The 22,787-nt window shown below is 39.6% G+C and overlaps 1 protein-coding gene across 6 annotated transcripts in view; it reads right to left on the bottom strand.

The window, feature by feature from the left end:
- gtf2ird1 (GTF2I repeat domain containing 1) overlaps positions 1-22,787 on the bottom strand; it is a 130,267-nt gene that overhangs the window by 44,521 nt on the left and 62,959 nt on the right. For 4 of the 6 annotated variants that reach the window (XM_080210594.1, XM_080210600.1, XM_080210597.1 and 1 more), the window contains exons 9-14: positions 21,726-21,788; positions 17,664-17,729; positions 12,506-12,574; positions 9,435-9,497; positions 6,791-6,889; positions 2,608-2,673 (exon numbers count right to left, since the gene is read on the bottom strand). In XM_080210594.1, coding sequence (XP_080066720.1) covers positions 2,608-2,673; positions 6,791-6,889; positions 9,435-9,497; positions 12,506-12,574; positions 17,664-17,729; positions 21,726-21,788 — 426 coding nt within the window. The remainder of the gene's footprint in view (positions 1-2,607; positions 2,674-6,790; positions 6,890-9,434; positions 9,498-12,505; positions 12,575-17,663; positions 17,730-21,725; positions 21,789-22,787) is intronic. The other 2 variants (XM_080210596.1, XM_080210598.1) reach the window with 2 other exon arrangements.

The raw sequence follows: 22,787 nt of genomic DNA, 5'->3' as shown, positions 1-22,787 counted from the left end.
TTGACTTTGTATCGAAAACCAAAAGAAATGGGGAAGATATTAAATGGGTTTCTCGCATCCATATTTACTAAGGAAACTGGCATGGAGTCTATGGAAATAAGGCAAACAAGTAGGGAGGTCATGGAACCTATACAGATTAAAAGGGAGGAGGTGCTTGCTTTCTTGAAGCAAATCAGAGTGGATAAACCCCCAGGACCGGACAGGGTATTCCCTCGGACCTTGAAGGAGGCTAGTGTTGAAATAGCAGGGGCCCTGGCAGATATATTTAAAATGTCGGTACCCACAAGTAAGGTGCCGGATGATTGGAGGATAGCTCATATTGTTCCATTGTTTAAAAAAGGCTCAAAAAAGTAATCTGGGAAATTACAGGCCGTTAAGTTTGATGTCAGTAGGAAGTAAATTATTGGAAGGAGTACTAAGAGGTAAGGTCTACAGATGTTTGGACAGGGACTTATTAGGGAGAGTCAACATGGCTTCGTGCGTGGTAGGTCACGTTTAACCAATTAAAGTTTTTTGAGGAGGTTACCAGGAAAGTGGATGAAGGGGAGGCAGCGGACGTTGTCTACATGAACTTCAGTAAGGCCTTTGACAAGGTCCCGCATGGGAGGTTAGTTAGAAAAGGTTCAGTCACTAGGTATACATGGAGGTAGTAAATTGGATTAGACATTGGCTCAATGGAAAAGGCCAGAGAGTGGCAGTGGAGGATTGCTTCTCTGAGTGGAGGCCTGTGACTAGTGGTGTGCCATAGGGATCAGTGCTAGGTCCATTGTTGTTTGTCATCTATAGCAATGATCTGGATGACAATGTGGTCAATTGGATCAGCAAATTTGATGATACAAAGATTGGAGGTGTAGTGGACAGTGAGGAAGGTTTTCAAAGCTTGCAGAGGATTTGGACTAACTAGAAAAATGGGCTGACAAATGGCAGATGGAGTTTAATAAGACAAGTGTGAAGTACTGCACTTTGGAAGGACAAACCAGGGTAGAACATACAAGGTAACTGGTAGGACACTGAACAGTGGAGTAGAACCGAGGGATCAGCGTATACAGATACATAATTCCCTAAAAGTGGCGTCACAGGTAGACAGGGTCGGAAAGAGTGCTTTTGGTACATTGCCCTTTATAAATCAAAGCATTGAGTATAAGAGTTGTATAAGACATTGCTGAGGCCAAATTTAGAGTATTGTGTGCAGTTTTGGTCACCTAATTACAGGAACGATATTAATAAAGGTTAAAAGAGTGCAGAGAAGGTTTACAAGGATGTTGCTGGGACTTGAAAAACTGAGTTACAGACACAGGTTGAATAGGTTACGATTTTATTCCCTGGAGCATAGAAGAATGAAGGGAGATTTGATACAGATGTATAAAATTATGATGGGTATAGGTAGAGTAAATGTAAGTAGGCTTTTTCCACTGAGGCTAGGGAAGGAAAAAAAAAACTAGAGGACATGGGTTATGGGTGAAAAGGGGAAAGTTTAAAGGGAATATTGGGTGGGCCTTCTTCACACAGAGTGGTGGGAGTGTGGAATGAGCTTCCAGGTGAAGTGGTAATTGCAGGCTCACTTAACATTTAAGAAAAACTTGGGACACGTACATGGATGAGAACAGTGTGGAGGGATACGGTCCAGGTGCAGGCCAGTGAAACTAGGCAGAAAAATGGTTCGGCACAGCCAAGAAGGGCCAAAAGGCCTGTTTCTGTGCTGTAATGTTCTATGGTTCTAATACATAACCAATTCCTCTTCCAAATTTATTAGGAACAACAATACGCTATTTTGCCCCTTGAGCCTGCTCTGCCATTCAATAAAATCACGGCTGAACTGATTTGTGGCCTCACCTCCACATTCTGCTTAGCCACAGTAACATCTGACTCCCTTGTTAGTCAAAAATCTATCTACCCCTTCTTTAAAAGGTATTCAATGCTGTGACTCCATCACTCTGGTGAAGAAAGATCCAAAGTATCTTGAGATGATATTAATGAAGAGAGGAAGCAGTTAATTTATGATATCCATCGAAACAATGTGCACTCTTACAATCAATTGTGAACAGCAACTTTTGGAAGGAACAGATAATTCAATGAGAAATGCAACTGAGCACCGCTAATGGTTTATGCGCCCAAAGCATGTGATATTCCCACGCATGTCGTACTTCTGTAAAAAGAAGACATCCCCACAACCACCCCAGTGTAAAAAATGCCTAAAACAAATATTCATTTCATTTACATCCTACATAACAAAAACAGCCAATTCAGATCTTTGATGATATCTTCTGTTTATGTAAGCCACAGGGAGTTTAGTAAAATGTTTTATAACTCAAATTATATCAAATATTTATTTAAAAAACATTTTCCATTTATAAAACATACTACACAATATGCAATTTTTATGCATATAAACCAAAACTCAATGCACAATTCTATTAAAACTTCAAGCATTTTAAGAGCAGGATTTTAAGCAAACACACAATACATGTAATTGCTGAGTAACTCTTGCATATTATACACTACACATTAAAGAGCAGAAGTGTACTATTCATATTTTAGATAAATGACACTTGTTTAGATAGCACAGTCTATTTATCACTGCACAATAGATCCAAATAAAATAGTTACCATATTTCCTTTCAAAAAGATCTTCAACTTGTTTTCTCAACTCGGTAATTCTGGTATTCCATTGCTCTGTGTTTAAAAAAAAGTAAGTTTTCAAAGTTTATGAACAGAGTTCAACAGAGCAAAAGTAGCCCTGGCTGTAAAGTGTTCAGCCTTTCTCTGTAACTCAGTTTCTCAGCATTGTCTGATCAGCTGGTAACTACAAAAGGCAATGAATACACGTGGACATCCTTAATCCTGATTTCCAACTATTGTCTATTATGAACAATAATAGTGCAACACAAGTTTAACAAAAAAGCATTTAACACTGGAACCAGACTTTTGAGCATAATGGTTAAAAACTATTATACATAATACAATATAGTTGTATTCAAAATTGTTGTCAAATTACTGATGATCATGCTACTGATAAGGCTCAAATGCAATCGGTTTCTTCCTTTACCCACACAGGTATCAGGGAACATTTGGAACAGAAGCTGTTTATAAACTGTCCCATGCAACGCAAAACAAAATTTTCTTGACAGGCTACTACAGTAAGTCCTCACTTAAAGTTGTAGTTGCGTTCCTTAAAATCACGACTTTAAGTGAAAGAACTTTAAGCGAATTGGAGGCTCTTGTAGAAATCAATGTTAAAACTGGAGTTAGGTTCTTTTGGATATTGCTTGCCTGGCTTTAATTCTACACATGAAGAACTGTGCATTCCTAGTTGAAATAATTTGTAAACTAAGTCACTAAAAAAGGAATACTGCATGAATTCAAATTAAACAACACTCACCAGTCTCTATTTCTTCTTAGGCAGTCCCTCGGGATCAGGGATGACCTGCTTCCGCTCGGGTTTGAAGGATTCAGAGATGGGTGATAAGTCCAATAAGCGCATAATTTGTACATGCTACATTTGGAGCAGGTGTTTCTTGGAAGGTCAGTTAGTTGAATCATTGAGGTGTGTGTACTCTCTCCGCTGCTTTGACTTTGTCGGAAGCATGCAGAGACAAAGGCCCCATGCTATCCCGAATGAGTCTTCTCCACTTTGGTGATTCGGTGGAAATGTTTGACCTCATCAGGGATGCTTTAAAAGGATATCCCTAAAGCATTTCAATGCTTTGTATGAACAGTACCTCTATGCTGAGCTTGCTGGATGGGAGAAGGCCTGGCTGTTCAACCACCTTGTCTTGCCACTGGATTTGGGAAGTCCTTTCGAAGCCACCACTGTTGGTGCTTTGAGGTATCTGCTGCAGGTGCAAGTCTCAAAAACATAGATAGGAGTGCAGAGATAATTGCTACCACGACCTTAACTCTCAGGTTTGAGACTCTAGTCCCCGAATGCTCTTATCCTCAGATGACAAAAGGCAAGTTGGCACACAGACAATCGAATTCATCATCACCATAACATCTGCCTTCATCAAGAAGGGGGATTGCAAATGTATGAAGCATGTTCTATGTTGATCACAATCAACAGGAGCTAGTGTTGAGCTGGGAGGAAGATGATCTTTGTTTTCTGGATATTAGTTATGAAAGGTTTATTTTTTAATGTGCTAAATGCGGACATAAGCTTTTTGTACATACAAAAGCTCAGTGACTGAAGTTGGAGTGACTTTGGTTTTAAATTGAAGGCGGCATAGGTTGAACAGCCAGGTCCTGGTAATGTTTGAGCTAATGTGACAAAGAGCCAGGATTGTCAACTGCCTTGAAGAAGCTTTCCAAGGACTGATGGACAGTTTTCTTTTGCTTCTGCTGGTAGATCTCTTTGTAGCAGTTAATGCCATCATTGATCGCTCTGTTCACTTTAGCGCTACGCTCTCTGTTTGGGTCATCCTCTGTGAAGATTTCCATTGCCTCTTCCATGATTTGGAAAGCTCTTGACAGTCGTTTTGTTGACAAAATTTGAGGAGCTGGTATCTCAGTGCGATCTTCCTCTTCAACTTGCTGACACTCCAGCTGCATTAAGTCTTCATTGGACAATTCCTCTCCATGGGACTGGAGCAATTCCACAATATCAGTCTCATCCACTTCAGCGAAACCAACTTCCCTCGCCAAAGTGATGATTTCTCGCTGAACCTCAGCAACAGTGTCATGAGAATCTCCAGAGTTGCTGACACATTCAGGCCACATTTTCCACCACACACCATTCAGACACGGCAATGTGACTTCATCCCATGAATCAGCAATATTGTTGATGCCCTTGAGGATACTGTAGCCACGCCAAAATTCCCTGACTGATGATGCATTCTCACCATCTGTTTCAATAATGAGCTGGGAGAAGATACGGCGTAGGTAATAGGCCTTGAATGCTGCTATTACTCCCTGAGCCATGGGCTGTATCAATGAAGTCACATTGGGTGGCAGGAAAATCACCTTCACATTTTCAGACAAGTCATCAAGATTGATAGGATGACCTGGACAATTATCCAAGAGGAGCAATATCTTGAAGGCGATATTTTCTCTGGCACAATATTCCCTCCAGGCAGGTATGGCATACAGAGAGAACCATTCTTGAAAGAGTGCCCCCGTCATCCAGGCTTTTTTATTTGAACGCCAAATGACGCAATGTTCTTTGGAGTAACCCCTTAAAGCCCTTGGCGTCTCAGAATGGTGTACCACCAATGGCTTAAACTTGAAATCTCCAGCCGCATTCCCTCCAAGCAGAACAGTTAGGCGATCTTTTGCAGCTTTAAATCCTGGTGCTGTCTTCTCCTCTCTGGAGATGTATGTTCTCCTTGGCATACGCTTCCAATAAAGCCCCGTTTCATCAACATTGAAAACTTGTTTTGGTGAGTAGCCACCTTCTTCAATGATTCTCTTCAAATAGGCAGCAAATTCATCAGCCACTTCTGTATTGGCGCTGGCTGCTTCACCAGTCACTTTAATACCACGCAGATAGGAACGTTTCTTAAAACGCTCGAACCATCCACGACTAGCATTGAAACTTTCTGGCTGTGAACTATCACCCTGCTCATTCTGCAAGTCATCATACAGGCTTTTAGCTTTTGCTTGGATGACCATCAAACTGAGGGGTACCTGCCGCTGGTTTTGGTCTTCAATCCAGACTGCCAAAAGTCTTTCCATGTTCTCCATAATGCTGCTTCTGGTCCGACTTACCCTACCAGCACTTAAAGGTGTAACACTTCGCGCACTTTGCTTGATTTTGTCAGCATTACCACGGATTGTTCTCACTGTTGTAGGGGGTAGTCCAAGTGCTCTACCAATGTCAACTGCTCGTTCTCCACCCTCAAGGCGTTTTAAAACCTCCAATTTCATTGCTAGGGTGATAGTTTTTCTTGTTTTCTTCACAGCAGCAGACTCACTGCCATCACTTGCTGGGCGTTTCTGACTGATGTTTATGAGTGATTCTAAGGGATTGAAGCACTAAATCACAAGCCTGAAACAATCTCAAAGGACTTTAATATGGCTTCCCTGCCTCACCTTCAGAAAATGCCTCTCTCTCACTTTAAAATGGCCTCTCTGATTAAAGTAAAGCTCCACACCGGGTACACCTGGGGCAGAGTCAAGAAATGGACCTTTCTGGCACAAAGATGAGCAGCCCAGGCTTCAACTTCTCCCTTGTTAAAAAAAAACTTGTTGCTATTCTTCACTAAGATCTTTGCTGCAGAGTTTTTGAGAGAGAAAAATAAAATCTCCATTCCTTTGAAAGCAAATCTCTCTCCTTGTACTTGGTCTAAAATGGTGCTAATTGGATCATGCAACCCTACACCAGATCAATGCAAAATGACATTAATATGGAAGACGCTAAAATGGAATACTGGTCCTATACACTGTGCGACATTAAATTGGAACGACTTAAAATGGGGCAACTTAAGCGGGGACTTACTGTACCAACTATGACAACAATGGAAAGCCAAATTGCCAAGACCGTGAAACTGCAAATAATATACAACCCATATGGACTTTGTTAATGGGCATTGCATGCTCAGTCTATAAAAATCCATCCATTGTTTATAAATATTTAATCAGATTTCAGGGAAACTGCACACATTATTGGAAAGGATTGTGAAAATCCACAGAAAAATTATTCACAGGTAAACCCACTAGAAAGCACAATTTAAATTCTGGATCATTTAATGAGGTATGTCCACCAGAAAAATGGAATACATCAGGTTTCTGGTGACTTGTCACTTGATTCTCTTGCAATTGAAGAAAATGTTTGCAGCTGTAGAAGTTATTAACTCACCAAAATTGAACTCCCTACTTTTCCGTTTCACCGTGGCCCCAGCATCTGTCGGCTGTACAATATTCCTTGGTCGCTTATTTGGTGGGAAATATTCATCATCTGAAAACAAAAATACAGTTTTATGGATTGCATCTTCAACTTTATCCATAAAACTAATTCTACAAAGAGTCATCATACTCATCTGAATAAATCAATTTAATATTGAGCATCCTTTGGATACCGGAAGTCCAATATATACTGAACTTTTACTGATGTCAAAACAAAATCAATTGTTGTGGATGCAAGCACCATTACTTACTGAGTGTTTCTGGCTCATGTTTAAAGAATAATTCTATGGGACTGAGGAATTAAATCACAAGCTCGAATACAAAAGCTTTGTGATACTGCTACAACAAGAAGAAAGCATATTCACCATTGTGTGTGTGACCCTTTGTCAGTCAGTCCAGGCTGCCTGGTTTTGACTTAAAATGTCAGCTCTACTTCAACTTCCCAATTCAGAATTGTCACATTCACATGGAATCAAGACCTGGATACCTAACAGCATCTTGTACAATGTAGGAGGGGGGACTCTGGCTACAGTTTCAAGGCGAAAACCAGCGGATATAGGGTTACTACCACTACCTGTTACAGGTAGGATATCAGGGAATTATTGCCATTATGACGAAATACATGCAAATCATCAAGTATTGTCTGCACTTGTACAAGACAAATTGAAAACAATTTGACTTTCACACAGTAATGTTTTTAAGGGAATAATTTTCAACTATTGATGCTCATGGCTTGCCACCAGCAACATTCTCTGTTTCTCTTCTGCTACCAATTTCGTTCTAGTTGCAATAACATTTTTACGATAAATATTTTGGCCAATTTTAAGTATTAGGGCTAAAATTCTACAGCAAAAGTAATTATCCTCCTGCACTTCAATGCCAAGAGCAGGCAATCTTTAAAAACTGGAACTCCACATTTTCATTTTAGCACTATTTGTAAATTAGGGAGTTCCCCAAAAAGTGCTGCCTCCATTTTTGTTTTAGTGTGACTAACTGCCACTTCACTCTTTCAATTCTCCCATTTGCTCCTCCCTCTCCCAAACTACCATGGCTTCCCACTCACTGACCCTCTCCTGGGTGAGGACTCAAGAGAGGGTGGAAGTGAAGGGGCAGCAAGTGGGCAGCAACATGTGGGAGGGTCAGGGGAAGTAGTAGCCAGCAGGAGGAAGGAAGAGGGACAGATGGTGAGGTCAGGCGAGCGGGAGTATCAGGAGAGGCATCAAGCAAGAGGTAGTTGGTGCAAGAAGCAGGAGAGAAGTGAAAGTTAGCAAGTTATTATCAGAATTTCTGGGCCAGTAAGGTTTAATGTAGCCAATATGTAAATATTACAGATCAAGAATGTTACCCACCCTTATTGGAAGTAGTTTTCATTTCTAATGCTTTCTATTTAGGAACACGCCATGAGTTATAGGGATAGTTGTATCAAAGAAATTAAACAAAGTACACCAATTTCTTCATAACAGGAGAACACTCCTCTGCCCAAAAAGTTGGTTTTGCCATTCTCTTCAATCAAAGCTGATTTATAACTCAGCTTCAATTTGTTCCATATCCCTCGTGAAAATAAAATCTACCATGAGTCAGAGATAGTCTGATTAAGAACTAGTACACTAGACATGTAATTTTACAAACTAGTTTAGTTTACAACCTATTTTTAAAAATCTGGTTTTCAAGTCACCTGAAAAAGGGATTAAATTTTTGCCTCTTTGTTTCCTGCCCCTCTTTTTCAATGCCATAATCTTCTCTAGCGTTTCTCCAAACCTTTCTTGCTTTATGCCGTCTTTCTCCCATCATATCCTCATTCACTCTACAATTATTACATATTTTTGTTAGTCCCCAATATTCTGTGTACTCCACCATTTTAATCTCAGCCTATTCACATCTTATCCACTCTCAACAGATAACAGACTAAAGGAACACATCACACAATTTTTAGTTTTGATGAACTGAGGAAGTTTTTATTATGACAGCTCTGGTACTCATCCTCCTTCTTGCTCAGTTTTGTCATTTATCATGAGACCAGAGACAGATTAGAAAATCCCATTTTTCAAAGCATCACTACCACGACTCCAAAATACAGACTCCAACAGTTTTGGATGAAATACCAATGGTGGTTTCTGACTCCCAAAAATATTACTTTTAATCAAGTGCCACCCTTCACAACTTAAGAAATCATGAAGCTCTTCAATTAACAAAAGGAACATAAGAGCAAGAATAGGCCATTTAGCCCATCAAGTGTCCTCCGCCTTTCCTCACTATCCCTATACTTCTTGATGTTATTATCCAGCTAGCTATCAATCTGTCTTGAATATGTTTAATAATTGAGCTTCCATAGCTCTCCAAAGAACTACTACCCTTTGAGAGAACAAATTCTTCCTGGTCTCAGTCTTTATTCTGAGGCTGTGTACCCTAGTTCTAGGGCCACCAGCCAGGGGAAACAATCCATCTACATCTATCCTTTTCCCTTTTTTATTTTTGCAAATTATAGAACACAAGTGTTTTGGATTAAAATAGAGAAATTAAAACTGAATGCCATTACCAAAGATAAAGCATTGTGAACATTTCCAAACAAGTTAAATATTCAAAAACAGAATTCCTACCTTCAATAGTAACTTCTACTTCTGGGTCTTCACTAGTTTCAGAATATTCCTGCTGTGTCGAATCTAAGAAATACAAATACAAAATATTTATCATTTAATAAAATTAAAACAATTAAGAAAGCAAAAACTGTACCTTTTATGACCTCAGAACATTTCAAAGAATTTCACAGCTAAATTATTTCATTAAATAGTGTAGTTATTATTTTAAGTAGGAAAAGCAACAGCTAACTTGCAAGCAAAAGATAGTCCCAAAAGCAGCAATGAAATAAATGACTAGATAAAGCTGTTGCAGAAATATTTGTTGAGGAATAAATGTTGTTCCAGAAATCGTGAGTGCTTTTTAAGAGTTGTGCCATGGGATATTTATGTTCACCTGAGGGGAAAACAGGGCTTCGATTTAACATCTCTTCAGAAAGATGGCACTTCCAAATGTGCAAGCGTGCAGTGCTATACTGGACCGATAACCTAAATTACATGCTCAAGGCAAAGAGCCAGGGACAAATCTTCTGGAAATTGCAGAGCAAGTTTTGGAGAAGCTATGGAAATATACAGTTAAATTACATTCTAAAGGATGAAAACTATACCTATGCTATACTCCTCTTAATTCTTCATTCTCTCTACACATACAGGATTTACCAAATTATTAATAGGAAGTCCAAAGCCTCAAATTGTTCAGTAATATCTGGAGCACTTTATTGCTAAATTTATAGAATTATTTTGAAAACTGAGTTCAATCAATCACCACTATTTTATACCATTGAGACAAGAAGTCCTGTTAACCGGTATATCATTTCAAATAAATGGACTGGGAAGCCATGGGTACAGTTTCTTTTACTGTGAAAGAAAGATATTGCTAATTACTCGAGTCTCAACAATTGAAGGAATGCTGTTAATTAACTGGAATTAGAACCATTCACGTTAGAATAGCAATATACTTCAATACATTGGGGCTTCAAAAGTATAGTGCCAACAATGGCAACATATAGGCTCTCATCTGCAATTGCATGTGGAATGGTGATTCACTTGTGATTGGGAAGGAGAGAGAAACAGTAGGATGCAAGAGGGAAAAAACTAGATTGTGCTGCTAATATGTGCCATTAGTTGTTAGACAATAGAGCAGAGGCCTGAGTCTGGGGTTCCAGCCTGTCCTATCAGTTAAGAATAGCGAGCAGTTAGCTCTGTTGGCTAGATGGCTGAAGTGCAATACAGAATTTCACAACTGGGGTAAATTCAATCCCCAAACTAGGTGTGGTACTTTATGGAGGCTATTTATTTACTTTACAACTACAATAAAAGGAAAATTCAATTTGTAAAACAGAAAATAAAACCACTTGATATAATTTGCTATTTTTGTCACACTGTTGTTTATGCTTTATTGACAAACAAAACTGAAGTAAGCCATTTGACCCCTTCGAGCCTGCTCCACCATTCAACAAGATCATGGCTGATCTGTGTTGAGCTCCACATTCCTCATCTACCCCCGATAAGAATTCCTTTGTCTAACAAGTATCCGTCTACATCTGCCTTAAAAACAGTGATTCTGCTTCCACTGCCTTGAGGCAAAGTTCCAAAGTCACACAGCCCTGAGAAAAATTTTTCCTCATCTCTGTCCTATTGGGGCAACCCCTAATTTTAGAAGTTCCCCCCAGTTCTGATTCACCACAAGACAGTTATCTGGACTCTAAACATCAGCTTTTTTTTCCTCTCCTTCCAGATGTTGCCAGACCTTCACAACTCTATTTGTATTCTGATCATGAGAAGGTAAGTTTACTGAATACACAATTCAGTAAATTCCAGTAACACCTCTGGGATCTTAAACATTAAATTAAACCCTTTAACAACAAAGCAACTCGCCTCCTGACTCCCCAAAGCTTGTCCACTATGTACAAGGCACAAGTCAGGAGTGTGATAGAATAGTATCCACTTGCCTGGATGAGTTCAGCTCCAACAACACTCAAGCAGCTCAACACTGTCCAGCACAAAGCAGCTCACCTGATTGGCACCCCATCCACAAACATCCAATCTCCTCCACAAACTATGCACAGTGTCAGCCACTTGCAACAACTACAAGATGCACTGCAGGAACTCGCCAAGGTGCCTTAGGCAGCCTCTTCCAAACCTAAGATCATGATCATCTAGAAGGATAATATCAGCTGATACCTGGAAACACCATCTCTTGGAGGTTTCCCTCCAGATCACTCACTATCCTAACTTGGTAAGTAAGTCTCACAACACCAGATTCAAGTCCAAGAAGTTTATTTGGAATCACAAGCTTTCAGAGTGCTGTTCCTTCATCAAGTGACTGACTCAGGTTTGGAGATTTTTTAGCTTCTTTGGATGAGTGAGTCTGTATGGTGGATAGGCTAACTGGCCATGAGACTGTCAAAGTTATTCGAGGGGAAATTACATGGAATACAGTAGTATAAAAGCAAAATGCTGCAGACACTGAAATATGAAACAAAAACAGAAAATGCTGGAAAATCTCAGCAGATCTGACAGCACCTGTGGGGAAAGAATAGAGCCAACTTTGATGAAGAGTCATTCAGACTCAAAACGTTGGCTCCATTTGCTGCCCACAGGAATACAATAGTAGTAGGGGTCAGTATAGTCAGACTAATACCTGGAAATGGCAGGTTGTTTAGGAGGAATGGTTGAACAAGATGGAGGATGTTTCCTCTTGTGGAAGCATCTATAACTAAGGGTCACAGTTTAAAACTAAGGGGTCATCCATTTGAAAAAGAGATGGTTTTTTTTCATCAGAGGGACATAAGTTTTTGCAACACTCTCCCTGAAAAGGTGGTGAAGCAGAATTTTTGAATAATAGTTAGTTAGTTATGCTCTACATTTTAACTGCAAGTTTACCAAATATCTGTAACCAACCATTTGGGTCTTACAATTGACAGATAGAGAGCTCCAGCATTATTCCAAAAACTCCAATATATGCAGAACAATTTTGAAATCAACTGTGCTACCATTTCAGTAATTCCTAATTAATGTTTTGTGTAATGCCACCAGAGGCATAATAGAGGTTATATTTTAAGGGAGCTCATCAGAACAATTCCACTTCTTACCATCTGCTGTAAATTCCTCCTCAGTCTCATCACTTGATAGGTCAGTTTCATTCTGTGGCACTCTCTCTGCTGGCAGATGAAACATGGAATTACTTTCAATATTGCTTTGTATGTTGTAATATGGGCCATAATTGAAATGTGGAGCTCAGTAAACTGCTGATTATTATTTTCTAAATTAACAGGAAGGAAGTGACCAGTTTATCAGTCACTAATTAAGCCAATACAGCACTGTCCTAAATGCAGTAGCTAAGAACAACATTTTTCTTCTTTTCCTTCAGATGACAGCGTTTCAAACAAGTGGAAGTTTTCATAGAATTCCTTCTGTGCAGAATGAGGCCATTTGGCCCAATGAGCCGACACCAACAACAATCTCATCCAGGCCCTTTCCCTGTAATCCCCGATATTTATCCTGCTACCCACCCCCCAAACACTAAGGGGCAATTTATTAGGGCTGATCAACCTAACCTGCACAGCTTTGGAGTCCGGGAGGAAACCAGAGAACCTGGAAGAAACCCATGCAGAAACAGGCAGAATGTGCAAGCTACACAGAGTGACCCAAGGCTGGAAATTGAACATTTATCGTAGTTGAAGTTGGTAAATGTTTTATATAGCATAGCACTATTTAAGATTTAATATAAGATTTAATAAAATATTTGAAATACCACTTGAGGCTCATAGAATGGGTTGGTCAGTGCACCATGGATTTGTTTTGGTGCATGCATTACTTATCCCAGAACGAGACCTACCCAGTGAGTTTTCAGGCTGTTACATAATGTTAATGGGAACATTGGAGAGTAGGCAGTACTCCTCTCCAATAATTAACAATGACAAAAACAAAACATTTAAAGTTGCAGCTTCATAATCCTTCAATAGAAAATGTCCTAAGTCAAATATTCTTACTGATGACATGTTCAGTTGTGAAATACTAAAATATACTAAAAGTTCAGAGTTTACTATCATAGACAAGAAATTGATATCTCTTATGTTGATTGGTTGTGTTAACATGACCAGGTATAGCATCTGCCACATGTCTATTTCACATTCGACATCCTCCGATTTGTGCCTCACGGTTGACTACATTCATCTATATCATCTGCAACCTTTGAAGTATTAAAGGAGGATCTACATTCATGTAGCAGCTTTCATGACCACCAGACATCCTATAGCACTTTATTGCTGATGCAGTTCTTCTGAATATACAAGTTACTGCTCTAATGTAGGAAAAGATCAGCACAGGAGTAATGCCTACTCTCTAATGTTCCCATTAGGCTGTACAGTATGCAACAGCCTGAAAACCATTGGTTAGATCTTGTTCTGGGATAAGTAGTGCATGCACCAAAACAAATCTATGCTGCACTAACCAACCCATTCTATGAGCCTCAAGGTGATATGTCAAATATTTTATTACATCCATGCAGATAATCCACTGCATTCAGCTCATCTTTTTCTCATACTTCAGCAAAAAAATGTAAAGAGTCAAACACAATGCAAATTTTACAAATATCTGTGTTAATTTTTTCCTCTGATCATTACCTCTAAACCTTACCCATCAATAGTGTTTACTTGGCCTGTAGGAATTCTTAAGGTGCTGAACCAGTTACATTAGGAGGCCAGACTAGATTCCAACAGTTCTTCTATTTCAAATGTGAGGGAGAATAGGAATTTTTTTCCCCCAGGAATGATTCTACTGACAAATTAGATCTTGCTTTATAGTCAAACAAACTTTAACACAGCTTAAATATAACTAACAAATGAAGCAGCTTAACTATTAACAGTTGAACAAATTTAATTTCTAGTTTATGGCTTTTTCCATTCCAAAAAAGCAACATTCCTCTTACATACTCAGTAGTTAGCGCTGCTGCCTCATAGCTCCAGGGACCCAGGTTCAATTCTGGTCTCGGGTGATACTCCACACATTCTCCCAGTGTCAGTGTGGGTTTCCTCTGGATGCTCTGGCTTCCTCCCACAGTCCAAAGATGTGCAGGTTAAGTGGACTGGCCATGCTAAATTGTCCCTTAAGTGTCCCACGATGTGTAGGTTGGGGGATTAGCCACGGGAAATGTATGGAATTAGGGGGATAGAGCCTGGGGAAGGTGCTCTATCAGTCAATGCAGACTCAATGGCCCAAATGGCCTCTTCTGCACTGTAGGGATTCTATGAGTTAAAAACAACTTTGAATACAGTTCACAACCATAAATATACTTGCTTCAAGCGTAGGCAATCTTGAAGCTGACAGAAAATAAATTTCAAAGCAGCTTGTAAAATTATCGAACAAAAACCAGCCAGAACTGAAAAGCTATTTTTCTTCCTACAAACCTAGCTCTCCATTAACCACATTATCACATGACCCAATCAAAACTCCCAAGGGAAATCTTCATCTATTAACAAAAATCCATTCGCTCTATCCCAAGTAAACACTACAAGGCTAAGAACATAAGAAATAGGAGCAGGAGTAGGCCATCTAGCCCTTCGAGCCTGCCCCGCCATTCAATAAGATCATGAAAAATGAGTAATTATTCTGCTTTCCCAGCATCTGAATTAAATGTTTTCCAAACATAGTGACAGCCTGCAGCATAAAGCTGAGTTTTTAAACATTCTCCTTAAACATTAAAAAAAAAACTATAGCTTATTGCCCGCTATCACAGAACAAGGTTGCTACATTTGCCACTTTCTAATTCTCTGGCATCTCCCCTGTACCTAAGGAAAATTAGAAGACTAAAGGTAAATCTTTGATATCTCCACCCAATCTTGGATCCAAGCCACTAGCACATGCAACTTATCCGTTATTAGCATAGACAGCCTTCCCAGTCAATCTTGTCTATCAATTTTTCACCTCATCCATTACCTCTATCGATATTTTATCATCCTGTTCTCTAGTAAACGTAGTACTCATTAAATATCTCATTAAGCCTTGCCCTGCTATCCAAATATATATCACCTTTTGTCTCTATAGGCACGAATCCATCTCTTACCACTTAAGCCATGATTTTACTGAACAGCACAGCAGGTTTAGTGAGCTGCATGATCTCCTACTCCTATTTGTTATGCTCTTATTCACCTACATAACATTCCCCCAGAAACTCCAAATCAAGGGACACTTGCAGCTATCTGGCAGACCATTCAATCTTCCTGCAGCATCTAACTTATCAACTACAAAATGGGATAATTTTTGCAGGCACTGTTGAAAAAAAATGCAGGATTTTGTGAACAGCACTGATATTCTCCTATAGGGACCATAGCACCACCTGGTGAAAGTAAGCAGTATATACAAGAGAAGCAGATTGCAGATATTTTTTAAAAATCAAGACATGTCAATATCTACTGAGATCAAACAGGAACTGTAAGACAATGAGATTATAGAGTAAGAAAGAAACAAAAAGGATGGAAGATTGCGACTTAAAACGGGATCTGCTAATTCGTACAAATTCTGATCAGCCACTTAAAGATGTTCAACTAAACCTACAGATGAAGCTTATGAATATTAACCACAAGGACGAAAAAGATGGCTGCAAACGGTAAACTGAAAATTGACGCACAGTGGTCTTCATATAATCAAAGTTGAATGGCTAAGCTAAGGAAAACATCTACCTGACTGGGGCAGCACCAACTGACACACAGGAATGTTGCAGTTGAGGAATCATGTCATGGGCAAATGACTATCTAGGGAAACAGGTCCCCATATAAAAGGCATCAATTTCAATTCTTATTTAAAACCTGTCAGATGATAAGCACCACACATTGTTTCCTCTCTACCCATTTGATGAAAATGACTTGATCCCAGAAACTCTTGTAGTCAGACTGATCTGACGAAAGTAGCAGCTGTACCTTAATTGGTAGTACTCAAGAAGCTCAGTCTGTGTTTTCGGATTTTCTGGAGTTGGAAGTGATTGTTCTCCTTCCAACTCTTTCAGAGTAGCTGTCAGGGTGAATCTTGCAGAACCATCTGAAGTTAATTTAAATAGTTTCTGTTGGAAGGTTTTCACCCAGGCACAATTGTCCATAGAAAGTTATCACTTCTGGGCAATGTGTCAGGTAAGCCCTCATGCCAGAACTTCCTGTAAGATTCCCCAGCACGTCATTGGGGTAACCCCAAGTATGACCCTGGGGAACCAGGAAGTTATAGGCCATAATGTATTTAACATGTTAAATATAGGAATTCTACAGTACTTAGCAGAGCTTCAAGGGAGAAAAAATGAACACCAAATCAATGGAGATGACATTACAAGGGTTGGCCAAATATATGATTGAAGAAATGAGTTTCAAGGAGTCATGAAGGTAGAGCTGGACTGCCAGAGGGGTTTAAGATGTGGAATTCAGGGGCATGGATGGGAAGGAGGAGATGGCAAATACTAAAAGGCCAGAATTAGAGGAAGTGATAATCTGATGAGGGTGATTGCTGGGCAACAGAGGTTGCAGAGGTAACAATGGGCAAAGCTATGCAGGTATTTAAACAAAAAAGAGAATTTTAAAGCTGAGGAATTGGAAACCAACATAGACCAATGAGAACAAGAATGACATTTAGTCAAATATACTCAAAGAAATATGAAATGCCCAATTATATGCCAACAGTTGCAACAAAAAAATTCTTTTGACGAAAGAGAAATTTTTCTCATCCAGTATCAGGCTAGGGGACAGAATTCGCTACTGGAAAGACTAAATAAAACAACAGAATGATGCCAATTTAAACAACCCACTCCCCCAGCTAACATGCTAATAGATAAAAATAACAGTGCAAAATAATTGCATGCAAAGAAATACATGCTTTCAATTTTGTACAGGAGCAGAAAGATCAAGGGGCGATTCTCCCTTCCTGCTGTGGGGAGTCCCAATGCCACACTGCATTTGGGCTGAGACGGAGAGGGAGGACAACAATCGGGGCTGCAGCAATCAGAAGGCCAGTAGAAAAATGTGCAACGGTCCCTTCTGCACTTTGCTGCTGGCCTCCTGGGTGGGAATAGGCCCCACCCACTGATTCAACATGGTTTGTTTTAGAACTCCCATGAAAAAAAATCAGCATGATTTACTCCAGTTTTCACATGAATTCAACTCTTAGAATTTTTTGGGGAGAATCCCAGCCAGGTATACAATCAAATCCACTCTGAGTGGTGGATTATGCCTTTAAATAAAAAATCACTGAGAAAGTGCCTTAGACAATTACCTTGGTAAGACTTTGATTGGTTAGCTGCCTCAGTATCGCTGGCTTCTGAAGTAGTCGCACTAGGCCCTGTTACAAAAATGTGTTTTTTTAAAACTTTCATTACAAACTTTATAGCAAATATCAGACAGAGAAATACTTCAGTCAATTAAGCTTGCTGCATACAGTAATGACAGGTTGACTATTATGAATCCATTGCTCTTAAATCGCCAAGAACAGCCAAATACAGATACATAAATGCGAAGTAATTCAGGAACACAGGAATTAGAAGCAAGCGTAGGCAATTCAGCCCTTTGAGCCTGCTCGGCGAGTCTATGTTATCATGGCCAATCTCTATCTCATCATAACTCCACTTCCCTGCCTCTTCCCCAGAGCCTTTTATCCTACTTTTGATCAAATATTTATCTATCTCCTTCTTGAATCCATTGATTGATTCTGCATCCACTGCATTCTGGGGCAGTGAATTCCATAGGAAGAAAAAAAGGAAAATCCCTGCCTGATATTCAAAGCCATAAAAATAAGTTTCAGAAAACTACAGTAACCAAGTGAAACAACGTGCAATATCCCAGCAATCTTTCATTTGCTGTGATATAAGAACTAGGAGCAGGAGTAGGCCATCTAGCCCCTTGACTCTGCTCCGCCATTCAAAAAGATCAGCCATGATCTCATTGTGCACTCAGCTTCACTTACCCGCCCGCTCACCATAACCCTTAATTTCTTTACTGTTCAAAAATTTATCTATCCTTGCCTTAAAAACATTCAATGAGGTAGCCTCAACTGCTTCCCTAGGCAGGGAATTCCACAGATTCACAACCCTTTGGGTGAAGTAGTAACTCCTCAACTCGATCCTAAATCTGTGTCCCCTAGTTCTACTTTCACCCGCCAGTGGAAACAACTTCCCTGCTTCTATCTTATCTATTCCCTTCATAATCTTATATGTTTCTATAAGATCTCCCTTCATTCTTCTGAATTCTAATGAGTATAGCCCCAGTCTATTCAGTCTCTCCTCATAAGCCAACCCTCTCAACCCTGGGAATCAATCTGGTGAATCTCCTCTGCACCCCTCCAGTGCCAGTATATCCTTTCTCAAGTAAGGAGACCAAAACTGTACACAGTATCCCAGGTGCGGTCTCACCAGCACCTTACACAGCTGCAACATAACCTCGCTGTTTTTAGAACTCCATCTCTCTAGTAATGAAGGACAAAGTTCCATTTGCCTTCTTAATTACCTGCTGCACCTGCAAACCAACTCCTTGAGATTCCTGCACAAGGACACCCAGGTCCCTCTGCACAGCAGCATGCTGCAATTTTTTACTATTTAAATAACAGTCCATTTTGCTGTTGTTTCGACCAAAATAGATGACCTCGCATTTACCAACATTGTACTCCATTTGCTCTATATCCCTTTGCAGACTTTCAGCACCCTCTGCACACACTGCTCGTCCACCCATCTTAGTGTCATCTGCGAATTTTGACACACGACACTTGGCCCCCAACTCCAAATCGTTTATGTAAATCGTAAACAATTGCGGTCTAAACACTGATCCCTGAAACACACCACTAGTCACGGACTGCCAACCAGAAAAACACCCACTTGCCCCGACTCACTGCTTTCTGTTAGTTAACCAATCCTCTACCCTTGCGAATACATTACCCGTAATATTGTGCACCTTCTTCTTATGCAGCAGTCTTTGGTGCAGCACCATGTCAAATGCCTTCTGGAAGTTCAAATATATCACTTCCACAGGTTCCCCATTGTCCACTGCACATGTAATATTCTCAAAGAATTCCACCAAATTAGTCAAACATGGCCTGCCCTTTGTGAATCCATGCTGTGTCTTACCAATGGGACAATTTATATCCAGATGCCTCTCTATTTCTTCCTTGATGATAGATTCAAGCATTTTTCCCTACTGCAGAAGTTAAGCTAACCGGCCTATATTTACCTGCCTTTTGTCTATCTCCTTTACCATTTGCTGTGTGAATGCTATGCACCTTTTCCCAATCACTTTAAATCTGTGCTGTCCTGTTCTCAAACGCCCCTACTAATGGGACCAGTTTTCTCCCATCTACTGATATTACTCCTCATGATTTGAATACCTTTGTCAAATCTCCTCTTACATAGATTGGAGAATTTGGGAATGTAACTGGAATTGTTTAACCCTGAAACCAATCTGATGAATCTCTTTTACAACTTTTTAAATGTTTTTACATCCTTCCTAAATTGTGCTGCCTAGAACTGGACTCAATATTCCAGTTGAGGCCAATCCAGCTCTACACCAGTTTAATCCAAGTTCCTTGTTTTGATATCCAATGCATCTACTACATTAGTAGAGCCATATTAACCACCTCTCACCCTGTCCTGTTACCTTCAGCTCCTGCACCCTCTTTGGAATTGTACCTTTCCATTTTATATCATTGATTTGTGTTCTTCCTGCCAAACTGAATCACTTCACTTCTGCGTTTAATTTCACCTGCCACTTGCGCATTCATTCCGCCACCCCTCTATATCCCTTTGACATTCTGCATTATCCTCCTCACAGTTCACAATATTCGCAAGTTTTGCATCATCCACAAATTTTAAGATTACGCTCTGTACACCAAAGTCTAGCTCATTAATGTATATCAGGGAGATCAAAGATCCTAACTTCAACCCCAAAACAAGAATTAACAACCACTGTTTCCCATCACTCAGCCAAATTTGTACCCATGTTGCTACAGTCACTTTTATTCCATGAGCTTTGACTTTGCCCATAAGTCTGTGGTGCGGCACTTTATCAAGTTCACGTGCATCACGTGGAGAGTTATTACCCCAAACCAACCTCTCTGTAACCTTATTTAAAAGGTTCAGTTAAATGCCATTAGCCTGTACCAAATCCATGCTGGCCTTCCTTCATGAACCCACATTTGGCAAATGACTATTCATTCTGTCCCAAGTTATCGTTTCTAGAAGCTTCCCCCAACACTGAGTTAAACCACGGTTGCTGGGCTTATTGTTTTGAACAAGGATGTAACATTTGCAATTCTCCATTCTTCTGGCACTAACTCAGAATCTTAAGGCAGATTGGAAAATTACAGCCAATGCCTCCATTATTTCCATTCTCACTTCCCTCAGTATTCTTGGATGCACCTTACATAGTCTTGTTGTCTTATGAATTTTCAAATACCAACAGTCCATCCAATACCTCCTTATCAATTTTAAGCCTTTCTAGTGACTGAATTTCCTCCTCTTTCAATATGGCCTGGGCTGCAATCTTTTCCTTGGTAAAGGCAGAGGCACATATTCATTTAACACCTCAGCCATTCCCCCAGCTTAATGCACAAATCCTCTCTGATCCTTAATTGGCTCCACTTCTTTTTTGGCCGCCACTTTACTAGTCATATGCCTGCAAAGACATTTAGATTCCTTTTTATGTTAGCTGCCAATCCCTTTTTATACAATCTCTTTGCTTCTCAATTCACTTCCGAATCTTCCTCAAGTCAGCCTGGTTACCATTTATTCACAGAAAATTATTTCACGCCACCTCTTGTAACTATTTCACCCACTTTTTAATTCTTACCGTTGCCCTTTGTCTATTCTCCACTAATTGTATGCAGTCCCTAAGACACTAATGCACCATTGTATTTATTCATTCATTCTTGCACGTGCACAGAAACACATTTTTCCTCTCACCATTCAGGCTCAAACCATTTCTCTTTCCCACCTTGTTCCTTTCTGCTAGTTAGTCCATTATATTGCTGATTGAAGTCAGAATCTTTCTTTCCCCTTTCTCTGCCTTTGTATAATTTCCTTCCCTCTGATCAAGACCCCCTCTTTCCCTTAGGTTTTTGTAATTTGGACCATGTTCGATTTACAGAAGCAGTTACATTCTGCAACAAGCCACATTAGACACAAAGAAACAATAGTGTGCATAGACTAAACAGTTTCAAGCTAAAGGGTTACAAATTCAACACCTATGTTAACAGATAGACATCAACATAAAATTTTGATTTCATTAAATAATGCTGAACATGTATTTATTAAGTGCCAAAAGTCAGAAATAATAAGCTGGATTGCCATATTACCTTGAACACTGTATCGATAATAACCTGGATCCTCTGGCTCAGCTTTGATTGCAACAGATGTGCCTGAAACAATTTAGAAAAATAAAAATGTACAGCAAAAATCTAATTTCATGCATAAAGAAATAAAATTCATTTTTTTCCTGCTTTCCCTCTCATTTTCCTCTTCCTCAGGGAGGGAATTGGAGAGGGGAGTGTGAATGAGTGACTGAATGAACACCGAGAGAGAACACACTTTCACTCACATGAGCAGTCATCTTCATTAAATTATGGTGAATACGTTGATAACATTAATTTTTGCTCAGCCAATGAAAAGTTTCTCTACCCTCCCTTCATTACTGAAGTCTGGTAAAATCTTACATTTGAAAAAAGGTCACATCTAATGTTTTACCAAGTTTTTTGATGAAATAATACAAGGTATTAATAAAATGGTATAATGGCATTTTTAATGTTGATTTTAAAAAGCTGTTTGATAAAAGGCTCTCCATAAATGATAATAACATCAAGGACATGGTATTAAAGCAAATGCACAGGAAAATTAGTAAGCTGGCTAAAGAGTGAATATTTTTGGATTGGAGAATACAGTTAGAATGTCAAGTTTATAGAAGAACAAACAGGATCAAAACCAGAAAATACTGAAAAATCTCAGCAAGTTTGACAGTATCTGTGGAGAGAAAACAGAGCCAACGTTGAGTCTGGATGACACTTGGTCAAGAGTTTTTTTTGATGGAAAGATTTTAGAAGTGAAAAATGAAAATAAGAATACAAAATAATAAAAATGGAATAAGATGAAAAGAAGAAATGAAATAAAAGGAGGTGGGGTGGAGGAGAGAGCACATGCTCTGAAGTTGCTGAACTTGAGTAAGTTTGGAAGACTGAAACGTGCCTAATTGGAAGATGAGGCGCTGTTCCTCCATTTTACATTGTGTTTCACTGTAATATTGGAAACAGCCAAGGATGGACATGTGGACAGGAGAGCAGGGTGGTGTGTTGAAATGGCGAGCGACATGTAGCTCTGGGTCCTGCTTGCGGATGGACCAAGGTGTTCTGCAAAACTGTTGCCCC

Source organism: Carcharhinus amblyrhynchos, chromosome 23 (assembly GCF_965287045.1).
Source record: "Carcharhinus amblyrhynchos chromosome 23, sCarAmb.v2.hapA, whole genome shotgun sequence".
In the NCBI taxonomy this organism is placed as follows: domain Eukaryota; kingdom Metazoa; phylum Chordata; class Chondrichthyes; order Carcharhiniformes; family Carcharhinidae; genus Carcharhinus; species Carcharhinus amblyrhynchos.
The sequence above is the reverse complement of the archived record's forward strand: the minus strand, read 5'-3'. Positions and strand labels throughout refer to the sequence as shown.